Source organism: Hermetia illucens, chromosome 4, assembly GCF_905115235.1.
Source record: "Hermetia illucens chromosome 4, iHerIll2.2.curated.20191125, whole genome shotgun sequence".
Taxonomy (NCBI): domain Eukaryota; kingdom Metazoa; phylum Arthropoda; class Insecta; order Diptera; family Stratiomyidae; genus Hermetia; species Hermetia illucens.
The window spans coordinates 102,241,796-102,262,095 of NC_051852.1; the positions used below are offsets into that span (position 1 = coordinate 102,241,796).

The 20,300-nt window shown below is 37.7% G+C and overlaps 1 protein-coding gene across 5 annotated transcripts in view; it reads left to right on the forward strand.

The window, feature by feature from the left end:
* Nucleotides 1-20,085, forward strand: part of LOC119654374 (RNA polymerase II elongation factor Ell) — a 224,997-nt gene extending 204,912 nt beyond the window's left edge. For 3 of the 5 annotated variants that reach the window (XM_038059727.1, XM_038059729.1, XM_038059728.1), the window contains exons 5-12: nucleotides 3,380-4,063; nucleotides 4,125-4,195; nucleotides 9,781-9,937; nucleotides 10,002-10,205; nucleotides 10,491-10,589; nucleotides 11,588-12,497; nucleotides 17,571-17,644; nucleotides 17,722-20,085. In XM_038059727.1, the coding sequence (XP_037915655.1) occupies nucleotides 3,380-4,063; nucleotides 4,125-4,195; nucleotides 9,781-9,937; nucleotides 10,002-10,205; nucleotides 10,491-10,589; nucleotides 11,588-12,497; nucleotides 17,571-17,644; nucleotides 17,722-18,028 (2,506 nt within the window). In that variant the 3' untranslated portion in view covers nucleotides 18,029-20,085. The remainder of the gene's footprint in view (nucleotides 1-3,379; nucleotides 4,064-4,124; nucleotides 4,196-9,780; nucleotides 9,938-10,001; nucleotides 10,206-10,490; nucleotides 10,590-11,587; nucleotides 12,498-17,570; nucleotides 17,645-17,721) is intronic. The other 2 variants (XM_038059730.1, XM_038059732.1) reach the window with 2 other exon arrangements.
* Nucleotides 20,086-20,300: the final 215 nt, after the last annotated feature.

Sequence of the window (20,300 nt, forward strand, 5' to 3'; positions counted from 1 at the left end):
TAAATTCGAACTTGCATGTCCGTTTTGGAGGAGGTTTCATTTTGAAGTCAAACAGAGTACTCCTGTAGATGTTCTTTATATCTTTCCTGGGAATGCAAGGACTCTCCTGTCGCACGGATAATGCTGCACAAAAATTCAAAATTATACCGAAAATTTTAGTGGTTTCAAACATCTACGTTTATTATTGTTCGATAGAGCTTCTTCGACTTAAATAAATAATAGTATGCCCTTGTTAAGTATACAGTCGTTGTTATAAGTCAGCACCGAAATCATTTATTATGTCTCTTTTTTGCGATTTCGACTGCTAAAGTCACTTTTCAGTAAGTCATATGATAGTAGAGTTTTTCTCATATGCAGGTCTGGTAATCAAACTCTCACCACCTATGTTGTGTTCGCTAGGTAATCTAGCGATAGAAGTAACGGGTGTAATGCCGAAGGAGTTTTGCATTGGTTTTCCTGAATTTGGTTCCCTTTTTAGGCAGTCGCCAAGCGGGGTTACTCGTTTGAACGAGAGGGATTTGTTGGTTGCAAACATATGACTTGAATTTGTTACCATTGGAGGCGGCACTTCAGCCGTTGAAAAGTATAACAAAAATAAATCAATTGACAATTTCAAAATGTCTGCTGGGAGTTTTTTCTATTAGTTTCTTGCCTAGAAAAGGTCAGCTGAAAAACATCGTATATGCTTGAATATTTACGCTGTCCATAAGTTTTGATATAGACGATAGAGAACATGGGAACCACTGAAATATTCAGTATGCAAAAGTCACTCTTTGTATTTGGTGGGATTAGAAAAGACCGTGTATTTTGAGCTATTTAAACTTACTGAAATTCTGGAAGGTGTTAATAAACCTCTCCAAGGCATCTCTGTCTGAAAAACAACCACAATGAGAGAATCGGCACAATAAAGCTATTATGCAATACGACAATGCATGGCTCTATGTTGGCAAACTTGTCGAGGACTATTTGAATGGAGTGAATTGGGAGATTCTGTCACAGCTGCCATATTTATCAGATATTGTTCTTTCATATTAGCATTTTTTTCTAATCAGTTGGCAACGTCTTGGTGCGGTAAACCAATTGGATGAAGGCCTCGAAGGGTATTAGAGCACTTCATTAAGACCGTATCGGTACACTACATTACAGTACATTCTAGGACGGAATGTAGGCAGCATTGCGTTCCGCCGAAATTATTACCTTGATTCGATTCAAATGCTCATTGACATCTGAGTCGACTGGTATCCGATATCCAGTTACGATATAAAACTATCTGCCACCAGTGAGATTTTACCCCTGGCTTTCTGCAACAATAGCCTAGCGTTCTATCCATTGAGCCATTCGAACAGGAAGATCGCGAAAAATGGATCTGGCAGTTAGAGTTTTTTTATGTGCGAAATCTGTTTATTGTCTGAAAGATAGGAAAAGGTTGTCGAATCAATTGGTAATAACTTTCGTCAAATCCTTTGAACATTAAAACAAAAATATTGGTTTACTTTTACTGATGGCAAAAACTTTTTTGCAGGACGAGTTATTTTCATCCTCTTGTGTTTCCAGTGAGATTATATTTCAGTTTTCATGCCATCACTCATAATGCCATGCAAGTGGTAAGCCTACCCTAACAAGAAAACCACAAAGACTAGCAGAAACATTGACGACACGACTAGGACTCGAACCCGGGACACGAGATTGAGAAGATGGCGTCCAATCAATTTGGTCTTCGCATCATCATCAATGGCTATGAGTCCTCTAAAACTTTCAAGAACATAATGATTTCTTGGTGTCTTTTTTGGAATTTCAAAACTTTTGGTTTCTGATGTGGTTTATTGCGGATTCGTTCTACATAGCTTTTGGTGCCTTGGCTTTGAACAGTAGATTCAATGTCCGAGTTTCTGTAGTAGTTATTCAAGAAATCTTGCAGTTAATAGTTCCTCATTTTCGTGATGGTCCGGCCCTTATTTTTGAAGGATAACTGCAGCTTTGATAACGCCTGTCATTGATTCAAAAAGGAGGGGGGGGGGGGGGGGTATGTCGCCTTCATTCTATGGTACATAGAGCGAGGGTCAAAAACACTTCATAAGCAACCAGAAGATCACCAAACACGCAAACCCACAATACGCGATATTTACCTTTCCAAATAGTTTTCTCTTCATAAACATTTACACTAGATCACCTTTTTTGATTTCATTTTATATCTAAACGAAAACAACAACGACAAATTACACCTTGACATTTTTGGCTTGTGCACAATAAAATTGTTTGTAATTTTGCCATTTTCATGTGTTGTTACACCACAACAAAGTTGAATAGCGCAACGCAAAGGCCAAAAATCTATGAACAGAATAATTTGAATCATTTTCCTCCAAGTTTGCATTCAAAGTTAAAATTAGAGATGGATTTTGTTAGTGAGGCAAAGATAGATTGTTGCTGATTTTGATGTTGTGTTTTATCTTTGCTATTTAGATGCGTGGGCTATTACACTGAATTGAATGTGGCTTTCCGTTCGCTTATTTAGTGGGAAAAATATTAGGTAATTTTCTTGATGAGGCAGGAGGTATTTTCGCTGTTATACGTTGGCATGTGTGATGTTTGCTTTTTTAGTGATTGATAGGATGGGAATAGGGGAAAATATTTTCGTAAATAGGAACTATATTCTTCGGATCGAATTTTGCATTGGAGTACTATTTCGAGATGAAATCGGAAACGCCTCTCTTTTCAGCTCCAATATCAGTGAAATTGTATCTAATTATCACTCTTAAAGAATAAACACATTATATCGATTTCTACCTAGAAAGAACAAAAATTATTACGCTTAGCAAGCTCACGTGTCGCGGACAGTTGCGAGGAAATGCCAGCTAAACATTTACCTTTTATTAGTTCAGTAAACGAATGTATTGTCTTTCCTCGCACACATATGTTGTGTGGCGTTTAGTTCATTTAGACACATTAGAGCCGGTTAGTAGCGTACTATTCAATGAAGTACTCTAGATATTCATAATATCTTCATACTTTGAATATACATTTTAGTGACGAGATACAACAATAACTCTTTATATAACACGGATCAGACTTTATTCAATATCTACCAGACAATGACGATTAGTAACAAATTCGTTTAATAGAATTATTGGCTAAAGTTGCATAAGCCTATTTCTCGATGTTGCAACAAAGTTTTAGTTTAATTAAGTTGTCAACTTCATTTGGAAGTATCGGAAGGTATAAGTGAAGGAAAGAGTTATTCTACTGTAGGCATTGTTGCTAAATAGAAAAATTGTACAGCTCTAAAAAGTGCATGCGTCTATAAAAATTTATAAGCACTAAACATATTTCTCCTTTGCCTTTTAACAACTCTTTAATAATTTACATTCTCTTCTCATTTTAGCACACGAGAGATTAAACCAAATCAAACAGATATCGGCCGTAAGGTGAAACTGAAAAGTAGCCGGCATGCAAACATTCCGCCAAAACGTGATCCTTTATTAACGTCGTCTTCATCCTCTCTAACGTCCGGCACGTTAGGTAGCACATCATCTCAATCGCCATTAAGTTCGTCTACAACATCATCGTTGTTGCCCTCTTCCTCGTCTACAACCGCAAGCCTAATAAATCCAGCATCATCAACGCACCAACAATTTAGTACAGGCAGTGTAACAACAATGTCACCACTATCGACATCGTCCGGTACATCTGGCTATTCGTCGTCATCCATCTCCCCGCTGCACAGTTCAAGCCTGAAATCGTCGTCTAATTCTATTAATAATAATTTGTCAAATAGTAGTCTAAATAGTAGTTCATCGTCAAAATTGCATTCAAATTATCATAACAATGTGACGTCAGCGTCGTCCTTATCGTCGGCGCTATCATCGGCCGCTGGTTCCGGTACTAGCGGCATAACAAGCTCATATTATGGGAGCAATAATAGTAGAGGATCCAGTGGGATTGGCAGTACGAATAATTCGTTGAACAGTAGTGCGAGTAGGCGGAGTGTGGCTGGCGTTGGAGCGAATCAAAGGAATCAGAGGAACGGTGGTCGACATATGCCTGATATTACCAAGAGAAAGTTAAGGTATGTATGAACGGATTTTTTTTTATCATGGGGAATCAATTAACACCTTTTTTCATTACAGGGATCGATTAATACACTTACTAGCACTTAAACCGTACAAAAAACCAGAACTGTATGCTAGACTGCAAAATGGTGAGTATTGGGAACGTTTGTTTCTATATAAGGTTCATTATGAATATCATTTTTTTTAATAATATGGCAAGGCTATCCTGGCCAACCAGAGTTAAAATCCCAATCCTTAGCCCTCATGTGAAATTTATTTTAGAACTGTATCTATCCTGACTGAGTCAGACTTTATAAGCACTAAGCTGTAGTGGTATTCAAATTTGAAACTTCAAGAATAGAACGACAACATGCAATGCACGGTTGATATAGTTGCTACTTGGCCGCATGTCAGGTGCTTGAATTGAATGAGTTTTCCTAACATTTAACTTCGTTTTCTTTTCTTACGTTATATTCAATGCTGGAACTAACGAAATTGTAAACCTAAAAACGACGATTTAGCGATAAAGATTATTAAAAAACATGACTTCTTCCAAATATTTGCAATACATCGTCAAAAATAAGATCGAAAGAGTCCCAAAAATAATATTCAATGGAGATCAAACAATTCTTGGAAGATGGTTCAAACTTTTCTAATTTAAAATGAATAGTTCTGCAAATCTTTTCCTTCTCAGTTTAAATTGCGGCGCGATTGCTCATTTCCAAAGATTTGGAATTTTCCATCAGTACTCTTATCCTTTTGTACGTTTACTTCTCTTCCTAATTCTTCTTTGCAAGATTTTCTCAGTTTCTACATTATGACTGACCGCTTGATGTGTGAATGTCGCCATCGCTACTTTTTCCAGTTTTACTATTTCACAAGTTGTTACTTAGTTCTTTTTGAATCCCGTAATTTATCATCATTCCCTTTTGAGGAATTTCACATTTCCAACTTCGTATGTCTTGAGGCATAGACAAACTCCAATGGGACAAGTAATAATAATAATCGTTGGCGCAACAATCCATATGGGATCAGGGCCTTGAAGTGTGTTAGCGCACTTCGTTCAAGACCGAAACGGTACGCTACAGTACACTGTAGGAGGCAATGCGTCCAGCATTGCGCTCGCCCGAGATTATTACTCTGATTTGACTCAGGTACTCATTCACAGCTGAGTCGACTGGCATCCGACATCCAGTCATGATAACAAATCCCTCTGCTGCCAGTGAGATTTGAACCGCGACCTTCCGCTGCGACAACCCAGCTCTAACCGCTTGAGCCATTGAACAAGTGAGCGTGAGAAAAGTCAATGTATGCTGAAAATGCAGGTTGATGTAAGAAATCACTCCCCATTTTCTTGGCAGGTTTAGAACCATATAATAGGGTTCGATCGTATAGGCATCCCTGTTTAGTAAACTTAAACTTGTTCCTATAAGCCGTATTTATATTTAGAATAGATTTTTGCTTAGAAAGATTCATTTTCAATTCAATGTTTCCAATGATTCTACATATTTTTGGCATTCTCAATTGTCATAAGGGTTTTGGAATTATTTAAACCACGCGGCATGTTGAATGGTGGAGCAGCCTTGGAAGGAGTTTCCACAACTAGAAGATGCTTGAAAAAAGTATTCTTGTAAAGGGTTTTCAGCAATAGATATTGAAATTTCAACAGCAAAAAAAATATTTTGACGGGTAAAATCGGATGAAATAAGATAGGAGCTAATACATTTAGAAGCCTCTATGACCTGAACCGAGCTAGGAGCACATACTTTTATTGTGAGGAAGATCACTGAAGATCATTGTTACGGGAGTGCTAGATGCTTTTCTTTTTCTTCCTGTGCCCACCACTTTTTCCTCCAATTATTTCACATGTTCTGTAAATTAGCTGGCAACAATTACTTTAATAAGTACTTTGTCTGGGATCTAAAAACTAGAGACAATTTAGGATCCTGTAAGGATACTTTGAGAGAGTATGTGGAGGGATTGTTATACAAATGAAAAAGGGGACATAATTTGAATCACCAATAATGCGTTTTGCCGTTTGCGTTTTAATCGTTATTGAATCTTCTTTACGATAGATTTTTGATCCACGGGTCAAGTGTGTAATTTGTTTTGTTTCTGCATAATTGAATAGCTCCTAGCCAGGGCTCAGTAAATACAATAAAACCGCTGAAAGCATTCTTGGGTTGGCTAAAATTTCTTGGAATGATCAGGTTGTTTTTCTTATATGAGTACGTGAATAAGCGACTCTTGATACTGGGTTTCACCAAATTGCAATTCGCAAGTGAAAAATCAACATTCTCTACATTGTTCAGTAATTGGTGGTCGGTGTGCGATACAGACAAACTGAATAATTGGTTCTGATGCTTTATATCGGAGAACAAGTGACAAAAGCGAACAATCAAAATGGGTGCATGATACCACCATTATGCACATGAATTAAATAGTATGTGTCGTCGTTCTCTGTGAATATTTCCCACGGAAACTTATCACCGATTAAAGAGACACCTCGTAGCCTCCGGGATCCGAGAATAAACACTTTTAGACTAGGGGAAAGGGAAATATGAATTTTATTCGCTGTGAATTCAGGGCACCCAACCAAGGCTGCTCGATGCCATTGGTAGCCTCAACTTTGGCGATATCTTTTTCAAAAATTGAAATCCGAATTTATTCTGTTTAAGATTCACGAACGGTTTGTTTCCACAGCTTTGGTTCGCTTTTGAAAACATAAGCTAGTCATGGAAGAAATTGAGTATTATATCGTTTTCAGTGGGAGACATTACATAATGCCTTGAGTTACGTAAATTTTTTCGATATCTAAAGCGCATATTTCCCGTTGCCTTAATCAAATATGAAGCCGTTTCGACGGACATAATAAGATCGGAATCCTGTAAGACATTTCGCACAAATGTGGGTATGAAATGCTAACCGCACGACGAATGCTACAATTCCTCACTTCGAATCAGAATAGTCTCCAGCGTAATGGACGGCACGTTTACGTCGATTCGTGGCTACGGATGAAGTATGGATTCACTATAATTTTACCGCGTCTAATAGACATTTATAGGATAATTTGGAGCTGATAGTAGCCGCCCGAAGACCAGTGCAGGCGAGTTTTATATGGTTGCACAATAACATTAACGTATCGTCGCTCGGGGTTACCTGAAATGCACTTCTACTCTTGTTTTGAATCCTTTGTTTGATGAGATTATAATTCTTTGCTATCTTTTAGTAGTTTTTTGGGCTGCTGCAAGACGCGCTCTCTTGATCTGTAAGGCGGACAGGATCTTGACGACAAGATTCCGATCCAGGTTAAGGAACAATTACACGGAGTTCAGGAGAAACTTCGACTGATCGACAATGAATATCTAATCAGATTGACCATATTGTGCAAATGACACAAATTCGAAATAATCCGCCGCACTGGACCGTCATCTTGAGTGCATCTGAAGAGATGGAAGGAGGACTTTACTACGATTTTGATTCGTATAACATCCGATGAACTTCCTCCTCTAGTGGTTGATAGGCCAAGTCACAGTAACATGCGCATGCGGATTGCTTCTCCAAACAGAAGAGAAATTATTTTTGCGATGGGCACACCACCGCTGACTTTGACGGTCTTCCTGTGAACTTTTCCATGCAGCTCCTATGGTCCCTACAGAGTTGTTACCTTCCCCATTCGTAAATCCTGAAAATCTGAGACATTTTCCACATGAAGAGGGTCAAACGAAAACAATAAAGATAGGAGACTACAACTTTGAGATCGTTAAAAATTTCTCCTATCTAGAGTCGAAAATTACAACCGATAGCAGCTGTGACGATGAAATCAACCCACGGTTGTTGGCTATCAACAGTGCCTATTTCAGCTTACAAAAACTGTTTCGCTTGAAAGGTCTCACCATAGGGTCAAAGCTCTTAATTTACAAGATTATGATCATCATCCTAATGTATTCCTCGGAGACTTAAGTTCTTACCAAGAAAAATTGCGAACTCGTGACCGCGTTCGAAAGATGAATCTTCGGAAGAATTTTAGGTCCCCTACATGAGGATTGACGATTGCATAGCCTACATAACGATGAAATCTATGAGCGATATCACGACCGTCTGGTTGTGGGTAAAATGGGGCTCAATAGGTTGCTGTGGGCGAGTAAGTTAATCTGTTTGGATAAGGATGATCTAGCCCGGAAAGTCTATAAGGGCAATATCTATGCTACAAAAAGAAGACGAGGCAGACTCTGTCTGAGATTGAGCGACGGCATAGGTCAGGACGCTAGACAGCTTTTAGGGATACCGAATTGGCGGAGGAGTTTCTTACTAAGGCATACCGCATACCGGTTGTTGCGCCGTTGATGATGATGAAGAAGAGGGCACCCGTCTTGACTGTGACAACTGGAGGGGTATTTCCGTGCTTTCTGTTGTCACGAAAATATTAGCGTGCTGTTGTATTTTTGCCTAAGATAGAAACTAATGAAGAATTTAGTCGACGAATGGGCCAAATACTTGTGGGCGCATTAATTAGAAGAGACAGTGGCAGTGGATTGGTGACACATTAAGGGACGGCGATCACTACATTGCGGGCTATGTCATGCAATAGGACCCACTGTCGCAGGGCAAGTGGGCTGTCCTGGAATTATGTGGAGTAAAACCGTCTAGTAGGAGTGCGAACTTCTGGAAAAATCATGGAGATAATTGAAATATATTTTCGAGAATCGACAATGATGGCGATTAGGTGGGGCTGTTGCGCTGTGCTACCGTATATAAAAAAGTGCAGTCAACAGGTCTTCGTTTCCCTAGAAAGTATCACGATAAGTAAATTGAAGTGTTTTGAAGCAACAGGCGATAATCGAAGGTTCACTGTAAACAGTAATATTGCACGTTACGAAATCATCGTATATGTCGCAACTCCCTTACTTATTTGTCATGAACACAATATCACTTAGTTCTCCAGGAGCTTAAGTGGTGACTTCAGACATGTTTGGCACTTGGCTATTCATTCCTGGTTATCGTTTTAGATGGAGCTTTGTATGTGTAAACAATGGTATTTATATGCGAAGAGAGGGGTTCCATTTCGGGGGTTTATTTCCATCAAAAGATTGTTGGTACTGAAATGACGACGCCCAAGTTGCTGTATGTATGGCATTATTAATCAGTCGCAGCTACGCATTACTTAGTTTGCCTCCGGGAGCTAGCTCCATGTCTACTTACCATTGGGATGTTGTTTTCTGGCTACTACCTTAAAGACGCTTTGTTCGACGACCGTCCATAAATTTGCGCTATAGGGCCGTAGAACTATGGCTGAATGGAGCCCTCGATGTTTGTATGTTGTTTGAATGGGGACGGGGGTCCGCTTTATAAGTTTGCTTTTATCAAAAGAGTATGGAGACTCTAGTGAGGATGTGTACTTTTCTTGTGGACGTCGACGCAGATAATCAACCTCCAAATTTACATTATTTGGAGAAAATTGAATGAAAAGTTGATAAAATGCAGAAATAAAGCGCTTCTTTGCTATATGCGACGTGGTATTATAGATTCAGCCCGCGATTTGAATCCTAATTTAGTCATAGTCAGGCTTTAGCTATAGTTTCTGAAAGGAAAGTAGTTGAGGGTTCTAAGAGAATGTTGGGTGAACAGTATAACTACAAAACTTCACAATTGAAAACTTAAGTCTAAGGCTCTTTCTCTTGACTAACAGCCTTTATAAACTGATTAACTTATAAGAAAATCCTTCACTTTTCAGAGGGTATCCGAGAGCGTGAGAAAGCATCGATAAGTGTGATCTTAAAGGAAATATCAACAATGAGGGACAATACGTACAATCTGAAGCGGCAAATGTGGAACGATGTAATTGAAGACTGGCCTTTTTATACTGAACAGGAATTACAAATGCTCAAAAGGTGCTTATATCACTCCTCGTTTATCTTTTTCAACTTTTCAATTTATTTTTATTTTAAATTTTAGACGAAAACCACAAAACCTAACACCACCAATTAGTTCAGATGGTGGTAGTTCAACGTCTGGACAAAGTCCAACAAGTACACACAATGGTAGTCCACCGCCAGCTGTTAAAAGGCCTAGTCTAGATCATGATCGATATTATGGAGAGCCCATTATGAAGAAACCAAGAATTAGTCATTTTAGGAAGGATAACAATGAAATTAATAGGTAAGTTGCTTAGAATATCAGTTGCAAAAAGTACAGTTGAAATGTCCAGGCCAGTGTAAGTAGCGTGTTGATAGCGCTGTTTTATGAGGGGCGTTTGGTTAAAGGTGTGTGTCCAAACAAGCCTAGGTTAAACCTCCATATAAATCGCGTGTGCACAAAGTGCATCAAAGAAACTAAATTAATTCAGATAAATTTCCTTAAAAAAAAAAACAAAACAAATATCAACGAAAAAATTACGTTGTCTATTATTCTCCAATATTTTCTATTTCTTTTTCGAATAAATTGGTGGAGCAGGCGAAGTGGAGTGCCGGAGCCCCGTGATTTGCCAATTATGAATTCTAGATCTAGGGAAAGTCATGAAATGCGCTCCTCTAGTTACTACGGGTTTGTAGTCCTCACGATATATTTCTTTTGATTATTCTACATTTATTTTCCGAATGTATTCCCGTTTCTATGGGTCTATACATATCAATCATCGAACTATTGAAACGTAGATTCTAAATGCTTTTGGTGTTTGTCATTTTTATTCTCCCATAGCCTTCATTGCCTCCGATTATAAACAAATGAAACATTTAAATTTGGTTTTGGTTATTTTTTTTGTTCCAGAAGGATTTGAAAATGATTATAGATGTTTTTGTATATAAATTCAATGGTGAACTTCTTAGTGAGTCCCATTTCGGAGTAACAGTTTTCATATAATACACAACAAACAAACACACACATATATACTTCAAAGGGGAAAGGAAGCGTAACAACAATAACAACACATTATTAGATTTCTAAAATTCTCGTATATTTCATTAAGTAAATATGTTCGTTCGTATCTCTTTCCTAGTTTTGCTATTTAAAATTTGTTAGCAGTATTTCGTAACAGGTCTCCTAATATTCTTAAATTTATTCTAAATCAAATCCCATTGCCATGTCGGGACTTCATATATTCATGGAGGCTCTCTATAGTTTTTTATAAAAAAAATGATCGTTCATTTCAGCTCTATTTTTTGAATGAGGGGCTTTTCGGGGCCACCTTTTTTTTCTTTTATTTAAAAAAGATATTCATTTAATTTATTATTATTATTCATTAATCTACTTAAATATTTTCAATATGTGGCGTCAAAATCTTATAATTGTCGTAATTCTTCAAAAGAATATCCTCTGTAAAGAATCTAGTTGAATGCGCGTAATACAGACTTGCCCCCATTAGTGGTGATCTTAATTTCGTAAAATGACTGTTACTTTTAAATAGTTTTAATATCAAAATTTCACTGACATTGGTAAATGGTATTTTCATTTTCTAATTGGCTGTAGAATTAACCAAATTTCTCGTTTAGTTTTAAATCCTCGATTCTAACTTTGCTATTGTTTTTTTCTTCTCTTTCAAACAGTTCAAATTTAAGTAAGCATCAAGAGCCCGAAGACAATGCCATGAGTTTAAGTTACGGGGTGCTGGGAAGTGAAGCAGCGCGTCGAATTTCGCCGCGCGATGAACTATCGAATTTGAACGGCCATAGCAATAGTAGTATGAATACGAGTACGAGTCACCATCATAGTAGCATTATTCCAAATAGCCATCACACCATCAACAATAACACCAGCAACAATAATAACAACAATACCAATAGTAGCAACAAAAACAATAGTACCAATTCAATATTGAGCAGTAGTGGCGGAGGTAGCGGTGGCGGGGGTGGTAACAACACCCATCACAAATCGTCGCCACTGTATTCAAGTTCAAATGGTAACACATGCAATAGTAGTGGGAATAATGGCAATAGGATCAGTGATAGTCGGCAAAAAGGATCATCCGCTTCTGTATCATCGCCGAGAATCGGCAGTAGTATGGGCGGCGGTGATATGGTGGATGACAGCAGCAGAAGCGGTGTCATTGGACATGGAATTGGTGACACTATGTCCCCTGGTGCTGGATCACGGGGCTCAGCAATAAATAACCACAGTAATGACAATGTGTCTGGTAATCATGGCAGCAGCAATAGCAAAAACAAAAATAGTAGCAGTAGTAGCGCGAGCAAGGATCATAGTGGAAATATTTTGAGTGCAACCAATAGTAGTAAGGATCGACCAACAATATCGTCCACACCAAGTCAACCACTATATGACTTTAGCGAATTCAAGAGTATTAATTCGGTGGAGCAACGACGAACATATAAGGCTGAATTTGAAAAGGACTATGCTGAATATCGTAAACTGTTAGAGATGGTGGAAGGTGTGTCGAAGAAATTTAAGATGCTTGCCCTGCAGCTGGAGGAGAACAAGAATGATTCAGCAGCTTATAGGGTAAGTTTGTACAGTTGTATATAATGCGATTAAGGTGACTAAATTGGACATTCGATTTTTTTGGACGGTTTATTTTTTTTCAATTCAGTACACTATAGTATCAGTTGAAGGCATATTTGATGTGTTATTCTACGATGTCCTTCCACCCGCAGTTGTCAATGTTCTGCTGGTATCCTTGTTATATTCATAAGAACGGTTATTGAGCTACAGATTTCTGAATGAAACGAAAAAGTGTATTCTTGAGGAGTTTTTGAGGAAAGGAGAGTTGCTTTCAGAAAGTGTTTGCTGATGGTTTTATTCGCACACTGCAGGTTGTTGGCTTCGCATCTATAAATTCAAAAACGCGACATGAGTGATAACGACCGAAACTGCCGGTTTGAAACCTGTCTAGTTGGTATCGAGACAGCGACCTTGGAAGGCAACCAACATAAAACAATGTATGAGTTATAGAGCCCTTGTTTTGCGATCGCCAATCATCAACATCAACGGCGCAACAACCGGTATCCGGTCTAGGCCTGCCTTAATAAGGAACTCCAGACATCCCGGTTTTGCGCCGAGGTCCATCAATTCGATATCTCTAAAAGCTGTCTGGCGTCCTGGCCTACGCCATCGCTCCATCTTAGGCAGGGTCTGCCTCATCTTCTTTTTTTCCCATAGATATTGCCCTTATAGACTTTGCGGGTGGGATCATCCTCATCCATACGGATTAAGTGACCCGCCCGCCGTAACCTATTGAGCCGGATTTTATGCACAACCGGACGGTCATGGTATCGCTCATAGATTTCGTCATTGTGTAAGCTACGGAATCGTCCATCCTCATGTAGGGGGCCAATAGGCTAGAAAATTGCTCATGCATCAGCGTAACTTGGATGAAGTGGTATTCCACAACTAGCATTCTTTGTGATCGATTGGCAGTGACCACCCTGTCGTTTCCTATGGTTCTGAGTGCTGGCTACCAATAAACGGTGTCTCGCGGTATTGGAAACAAAGATGATTCGTTTCATCAGTGGCGTAACACACCATGATCACATTCAAAACGAGAACGTCCGCAATCGATACGATCGATCGATCGTGAAATAAATTGCAAGAGAGGCGTCTTCGATGGTATGGACATGTCATTCACACTGACGATAACTCACTTGCTAAGATCCGTTTGAACATTTGAAGTCGATGGGAAACGATCAAAAGGCCGACCGATTGGTCTCCGTGCGAAACTAATTCCATCAAAACATCTGATTCTACGTGAAGAAGTTTCGATTAAAACGCGCCTTTTTTGTCCAAGAGTCATAGTAGAATTTATGAACAATGACCATTTTCCCTGTAGTTCTTCGATTATGCAGATATCTACTTGGTATGCTTAGTTATAAATGATAGCTGTTTTGGTTTTCGATTTAAAAAGAGAAACAATTGGATCGGAATCACCAAACTTTCAGTATTTACTTTAATTTGTATGTATTTACAGTTGGGGTTGATCGTACCGATGCTCTCTAATTCTGTACAGAAATAGTGCACTTCTCGTCGCGTTATCGTACCATTTAGTTTCGTTGTTAGCTTACAATTATTAACAAACTACTCATGTCATCGGATCGATGCGTGGATCTACATCGGAGCCAAAAAAACAAAAGTCGGGATGTCTCGCAATACCAACGGAGGAGAATACCTGAGCTAAAGTGGAAATAAAAATAATAAGGGCTCGAACGCGCACGTAGAGCCGTAAAACTCCTGACTCAATGTCTATGAGATGCGGCCTTTTTGTTCCCACCCTGCATTGCAATCCTCAGACCATTATATTTCGGGGTGCCGCTTGGGGTGTTTGTGAGTTTCGGAGGTTATAAGAGAGGAGAAAAGGAAGGAGGAGTCCTCAAATCAAAGATTTATTAACGCCGAGAATTCATCACTATATTATTTATCGAAATTAGATAAACTTTTCAACAGAGTGACAAAAAAGAGAGAATGCTGTGGAAGAAATGTAGAAAGAGAAACAAAATAATATGTAATTAAATTTTTAAAAAATAAATTATAAACATGATATGCTACACGTCACATCTACTACCAACAAGGAAATGCAAAAGCACATATCCCGTCTCGGGTAGATAAGTGATGTGTTCAAAAGTTTTCAATTTGGGACGTTCTTATAGAGCTGTAGAGGACGGATACAAGGATAGTATAAATTCCTTTTCCTCCAAGAAAATTGAAATTTCCTCGCTACCATACTGCAAACTGACCAGAACCTCTAAAACCTCGCCCAGAATCAAAAGATTCCTTCCAACCAAAAACTAAAAACGACACCGCCCGCCAAGCACCAACTTTGGGATATGTTCACATCAAACGAGCCTCCACCTAAACAACCAAAAATCCCGCAATCTCAGTTGTATTCGCAACACACTGGCATGCATAAACTTGTTGCAATTTCCAAAGGCAAATGCTAACAAGTTGGGAAACCGGAAGCTGGGCGCTTCAGGTATGAAAGGTTTTGTTTGCTTCTTCTGTGAGTATATTTAAGTGTAGAACTATTCCATTTGTACGTAGCCCGTTATGAATTTACATTTAGCATGTCTGACTACCCATTTCAATGTGATATTGAAATTTAGTTGCAGTAAATTTACAGGGAAGAGTCAACTTTGAGCCACTGTAACTTTGTTAGTAATAGTATGATTTTGATCAAATTGGGGATAATATGCTTCATATTATATTTTATACTACTACCAACTTTTATAACTCTGGGATGAACTTAAGGGGGGTTTTACTCAATTTCCCCAAAAATATGGTAATATACTATTATTAACTTAATTTGAATAGATATCGATGTGGAGAGTATTTTGAGGCCTCATGATTTTTTTCGGATTTTTCGGTTGGGTAGTTTCTGAGAATGGGTCTGTTAAAGAAATCATCACTTTCCATCCCTCCCACTGGCCACCTTTTTAACAAATCTCAAAACTAATCGAGACCTTTCGTTTGATATCCCACTTGACTACATGGTTGCCCCATATGATGCTGTGTCCTTCCCCTATGATGCGGCATGATACCATCGATTTAAGCGCTGCGCAGTTCCTTTTTTTCCCCCTGGCTGTTTCAGCTTTTCTCTCATGTTCTCCATCTTCAGCGTACCGGAACCAGTCTTCTCATTTGTCCTATATATGTAGTTTTTCTAGCAATCTGGACACGTCACTTTATGTACTCCGTTGGATTCGTGCTTTAATTGGCGGTGCTTCGTGAGTTTATGTATCGTACTCGATAGCACTATGTCGATATCCCTTTTGTTGTAATTTTAAGCTTCAACGAAGTCGCAGACTGTATGACTGCTATTTTTTCCTCTTCCAAGTTGTTGACGATGGATATCAGTATACGTATTTATTTTGGTTTCGTTTTCTTCCTCATGAGGCTTTCATTATTCTATGGTTGGAGGCCATTCTTCACTCCGGAGCCGAAGATGTACGCCTTTTCCGTCACAAATCTTTCAGCACACTAAATATAGAAATGAGAGTTTCCATTGTCTTGAACTTCCTCCATTGTCAACCTTAAGTTCCGATGTACCTTATTCGGAACGTTCAGCACCTCCTGCAAATTTTCCGGGCAATGGTGAAGTTGTCATCTACACACCTTGTTCAGTTTTAGGGAGCAGGCCTTTGGAATGTAGATCATTCTTAATCCTATCCATGAAGAGAGGGTTCTCCATTGCCTCTGATTCGATCGTTGAACTTTCCTCTAAAAGTCAGGTAGGTCTTTGTCATATCCCGGTAAGTTTCCGGGGCATTCCGGTTTCTCGTTTTCGACTGCTCCAGATAAAAAAGCGCCTGTTTCAGTGGGATGCTTAATGGCCTTCGCATTGAATCGCACTAGCCGATTATCCAATGTCATAAACTCCATATCCTTTAATTTCCTAATGAGGTCCTCTATATCCCTTATGAATTTTTAGCGGATAATTCCTCTAGTTTTTTTTAACGTACTCAACAGCTACTAGGCGATATTTTGTATGGGCGAATTGGTAGCTGTTATAATTTCTTGAAAATCCTTGGTAAGTTTGTGGATCTTAGGTAGACCCTGTTATTTTTGGCAGTACGGGGTTGGGTATTCTTTGTTTGGCTGGATTCTCGCTCGCGACATTCCTTAATATACTTTTTTCCACCCGTTCGATTGAATCCTGGAAAGCGTCTTTCCAGTTTCCTCAATTCGAAATATTCCCCCGTCCGAAGTTTTTCTAACACTGCCGTGTTGTATTCCGTTTTATCTACTACTACTGCATTCTCTGCTTTGCTGTCTGCTTTGAAAGAGAATACCGGCTTTTCTTTCAGTTTCTTTATAATATTTCCTTGGCTTTGTCCTATCCATAGTTCCTTGAGGGCAGGTTTAATACAAGAGGAGAGGCTGTTAGCCACATTATTTCGGGTTGCTTCTTTCAATCCGTTGTTTTCAAATTGAATGTCTGTCCCAATATCGGTCTGTTCCTTCGGCAGCCGGGGTTTTTGGAGTGTAAACTTTAAACCTATTTTCAATAGCTCTTTCTAGTTTTTATTGAGGAATTGTTTGTATTTATTTGCTTAGAAGTCCGGAAGTATTGGTATTGGTCAATTCAGATTAATATTCCCGCTCGAGGTCCTTATCGAGTGCTTCACTTTTTCCTTAGATTACTCTTTTCCGCATTGGAAGGCTTTCTAAATCTTGGCTACAGTGACAGTCATAACCCATTTTCTTTTCTCGATCTCTGTAGCCAGTTTTAAATGGGAACTGTATGCTATCAAAGTCATCCTGGCTAACTGCCCATGGATATATTTGTTAGATTTTTTTTTATTAAAACTGGTTTATAGAAGATTCTTGTTTTTTTTTTGAGTTTGATAGTCCTGGTTGTCTTTTTATCCGATGTGATTTAGGTGTGATTTTGTATTTCAAACACAAGTGAACGAGCTGGTTGTGTTGAAGAGTTGATTACAACGAATTGAAAGAAGCAACTCGGAATAATAATAAAAATTGATGAAATTGAAATTTATGGATACTTTTAGATTAGTTTGTGTTGATGCAAGATTGAGCACTGCAGTTTATTAGATTTTAATATAAAATTTGTTTGCTCTCTTGCAGGAAATTCGGCGCAAGATTCTAAGTGAATACGAAAAGACCAATCGTGACTACCAACATCAAAAGCGGAAGGCACGGTAAGTTGCGAATATACTGGCTCTCAAATTAGAGTCCGTTCACTTAATTGTTCTCATTTTCTTCATTCACGAATCAGGTTCGACTACTTGCACGCAAAACTAGCTCATATCAAGGCTCTCGTACACGACTTTGACCAAACTCTGACGTCCTCAGGCGGTAGTGCTGCCCCAACACAATCACCTCTTCAACAAAACATGGGTGCCGATTCGCTAACCTCTGAAAATTTCGGCAATGTTGGTGGTAACATCACCAACAGTCCCAGTTTAAGTAGGCGAAATGGTGGTAATTCATCATCACAACGAATTTCATCGTCGCCAATAATGAATGGCAATTTGGGCAATTCACCGCCAGGTCTGCATCATCATTTATCAGAGAATTACTGACGATTATTGATAATTACGGTGACAACAAAAAACTTTATTACATTTTAGATTTTAACTAAAATAAATATAAATAAATAATAACAACAGCAACAACAAAAAGGAAGCTAAAAGCGCAAGAAAGAGAAGAAAAGGAAGAGAAGATATGGAAATATGGATTATGATTGATTTTTGTATACTGTTATTCATGGTGGATGTATTTCAGTTTCACTTCGATTTTTTCTTCGCCTAAAATATTTTTATTTTCACGCAACTTTTCTCTGTTTTGCATAAAATTTATTTAATTTTTCATCTGTGAGCGCATTTGTTTCTTCTTTTTTTTATATATTCTGAATTCTTTCCAATTTCGAACTTATGTTCGGACATTTTTTTTGCTTATCATTTCCGCAAAAAACGAATTTACATGAAAGAAATCAAAAGGATCACGTAACTTAGTAAAGACATTTATATGGAATCCAACTCAGATTTGAGGCTTAATAAACGCGAAATATGAACATTTGTTGACATTTTGTTTGTATTTCATTTGCCTAACTCGTGTCTGAGGGCGATTTCGTATTATTCAAATGGCATAGATATGACAAGTAAATATTGAAATGTAGTTTCTAGAATAGAAAGAAATTGATAGATGTTGCGACGTATTGATATGAGAAAGGGAATGTCAATAGAAATTCTATATATATACATGAAAGCAAAGCATATTTTAAATAAAGTAAACCATATATATTTAATTACATCTACAAATTAACGAAAAAAATGAATAAAATGACACAGATCCAAGAAAAAGTATCAAAAAATTAAAAAATTACTTCGGTAATTTTCGAGGTATAAATGAAAACTACACTACACCCAGCAATGAAGAAGAAATGTTGCGAGAACGTTAAGAAATAGATTTATACCGTAAATTTATTATAAAATAAAACTGAACAGTTATTAATAATAGAAACCCAGACTTATATACATATACAAAAGAAATTATTGAAAACCTTTTGAAAAACTATTGAATGAATTTCGTCGAAAGAAATAGCAAACTAAAAACGGCAAACAGAGTTGAACTGCAATCGAAAAACAGTGGCCACACGACGGAATCTATGTGCGAAACTACATGGAATCAAAAGAAGATAGACAAAATCACACGCACACGCCTTTCAAAATATAGAAAAAAAATACTGTACTAAAGACAATGATGAATGAGACGATGATAAACAAAAACATGAACTATTTTTTAGTATTAAAGCGTAATTGTTAATTTCGTATGTTTTCCCTTGAAATCAGCATGAAAACGATTATTTAAAAGTAAAACAAACAAAAACACCAATTAAACAAAACACAATCTACACATATATAAGGCCACAAGGAAGTAAATTAATGACAATGATGAAGACATGTTAAAACTTAAAACAATGAATCAAAGTGATTTCCATAATTTATTGGGTGTTCTAAAAATCGATAAACATATTCTAAATTTGTAAGCAAAAGTGTCCGTTACTATGAAAAATGTCCGACATTTGTGTCTATTGCGCCACACTTTCACGAACATATAACTTTAATGATAATAAGTCCTGCCTTTGATAAATTAAATACACAACTTCATGTTTCAACGAAAATGAAGCCACCGCGTTTCCAAAATGCCTCGTAACGTTTTTGTTTTTAAATGGAACCAATTGAGAACTCCAAACGAACGTTTCGAACACGTTAAACCTATAAACCAAATGAATGAAATTCGTTGTGTTTAATTTAACTTTTTAACTGTTCTTCCCAACTTAGTTTGTTTCTAATTTTTGTTTTTGTTCGTCGTCAACGTGCACTCGACGCGGGACGATTATTTTAACTTGCAAATGAGAAGGGAGCACGTGAAACGGATTAAAATGAAAATTAACCCATTTTCCTTTTCTATGCAAAACTACTACGCTAATTTTTATAATACTTTCTCGACACAGAAGAAAAAATCCGATTCTTATTTTCTAGTTTTCGTTAGATTTTATTTGTTGGTTTGAGACTAGGAGAAGAAAAAGAAATTGGAAAAAGGATGGGCGAAGCGAAACAGCATCAGATTTCGGAGATGTATTTTATTTTTGTATATAAGCAGAAAGGAGAAGAAAACCGTTATTGTCACGTTTTTTTTATTATTATTAATTAATATTATATGTATATTAGGCTAATTCCTAGAAACTTATTTGTATTCAACTTATAAGTTTTGTCAGCAATCCTTAGAAAAAGGAGAACAAAAATATAAAAAAAAGGACGGTTAGGAGTAACGAAGATTTGTTGTAAAACT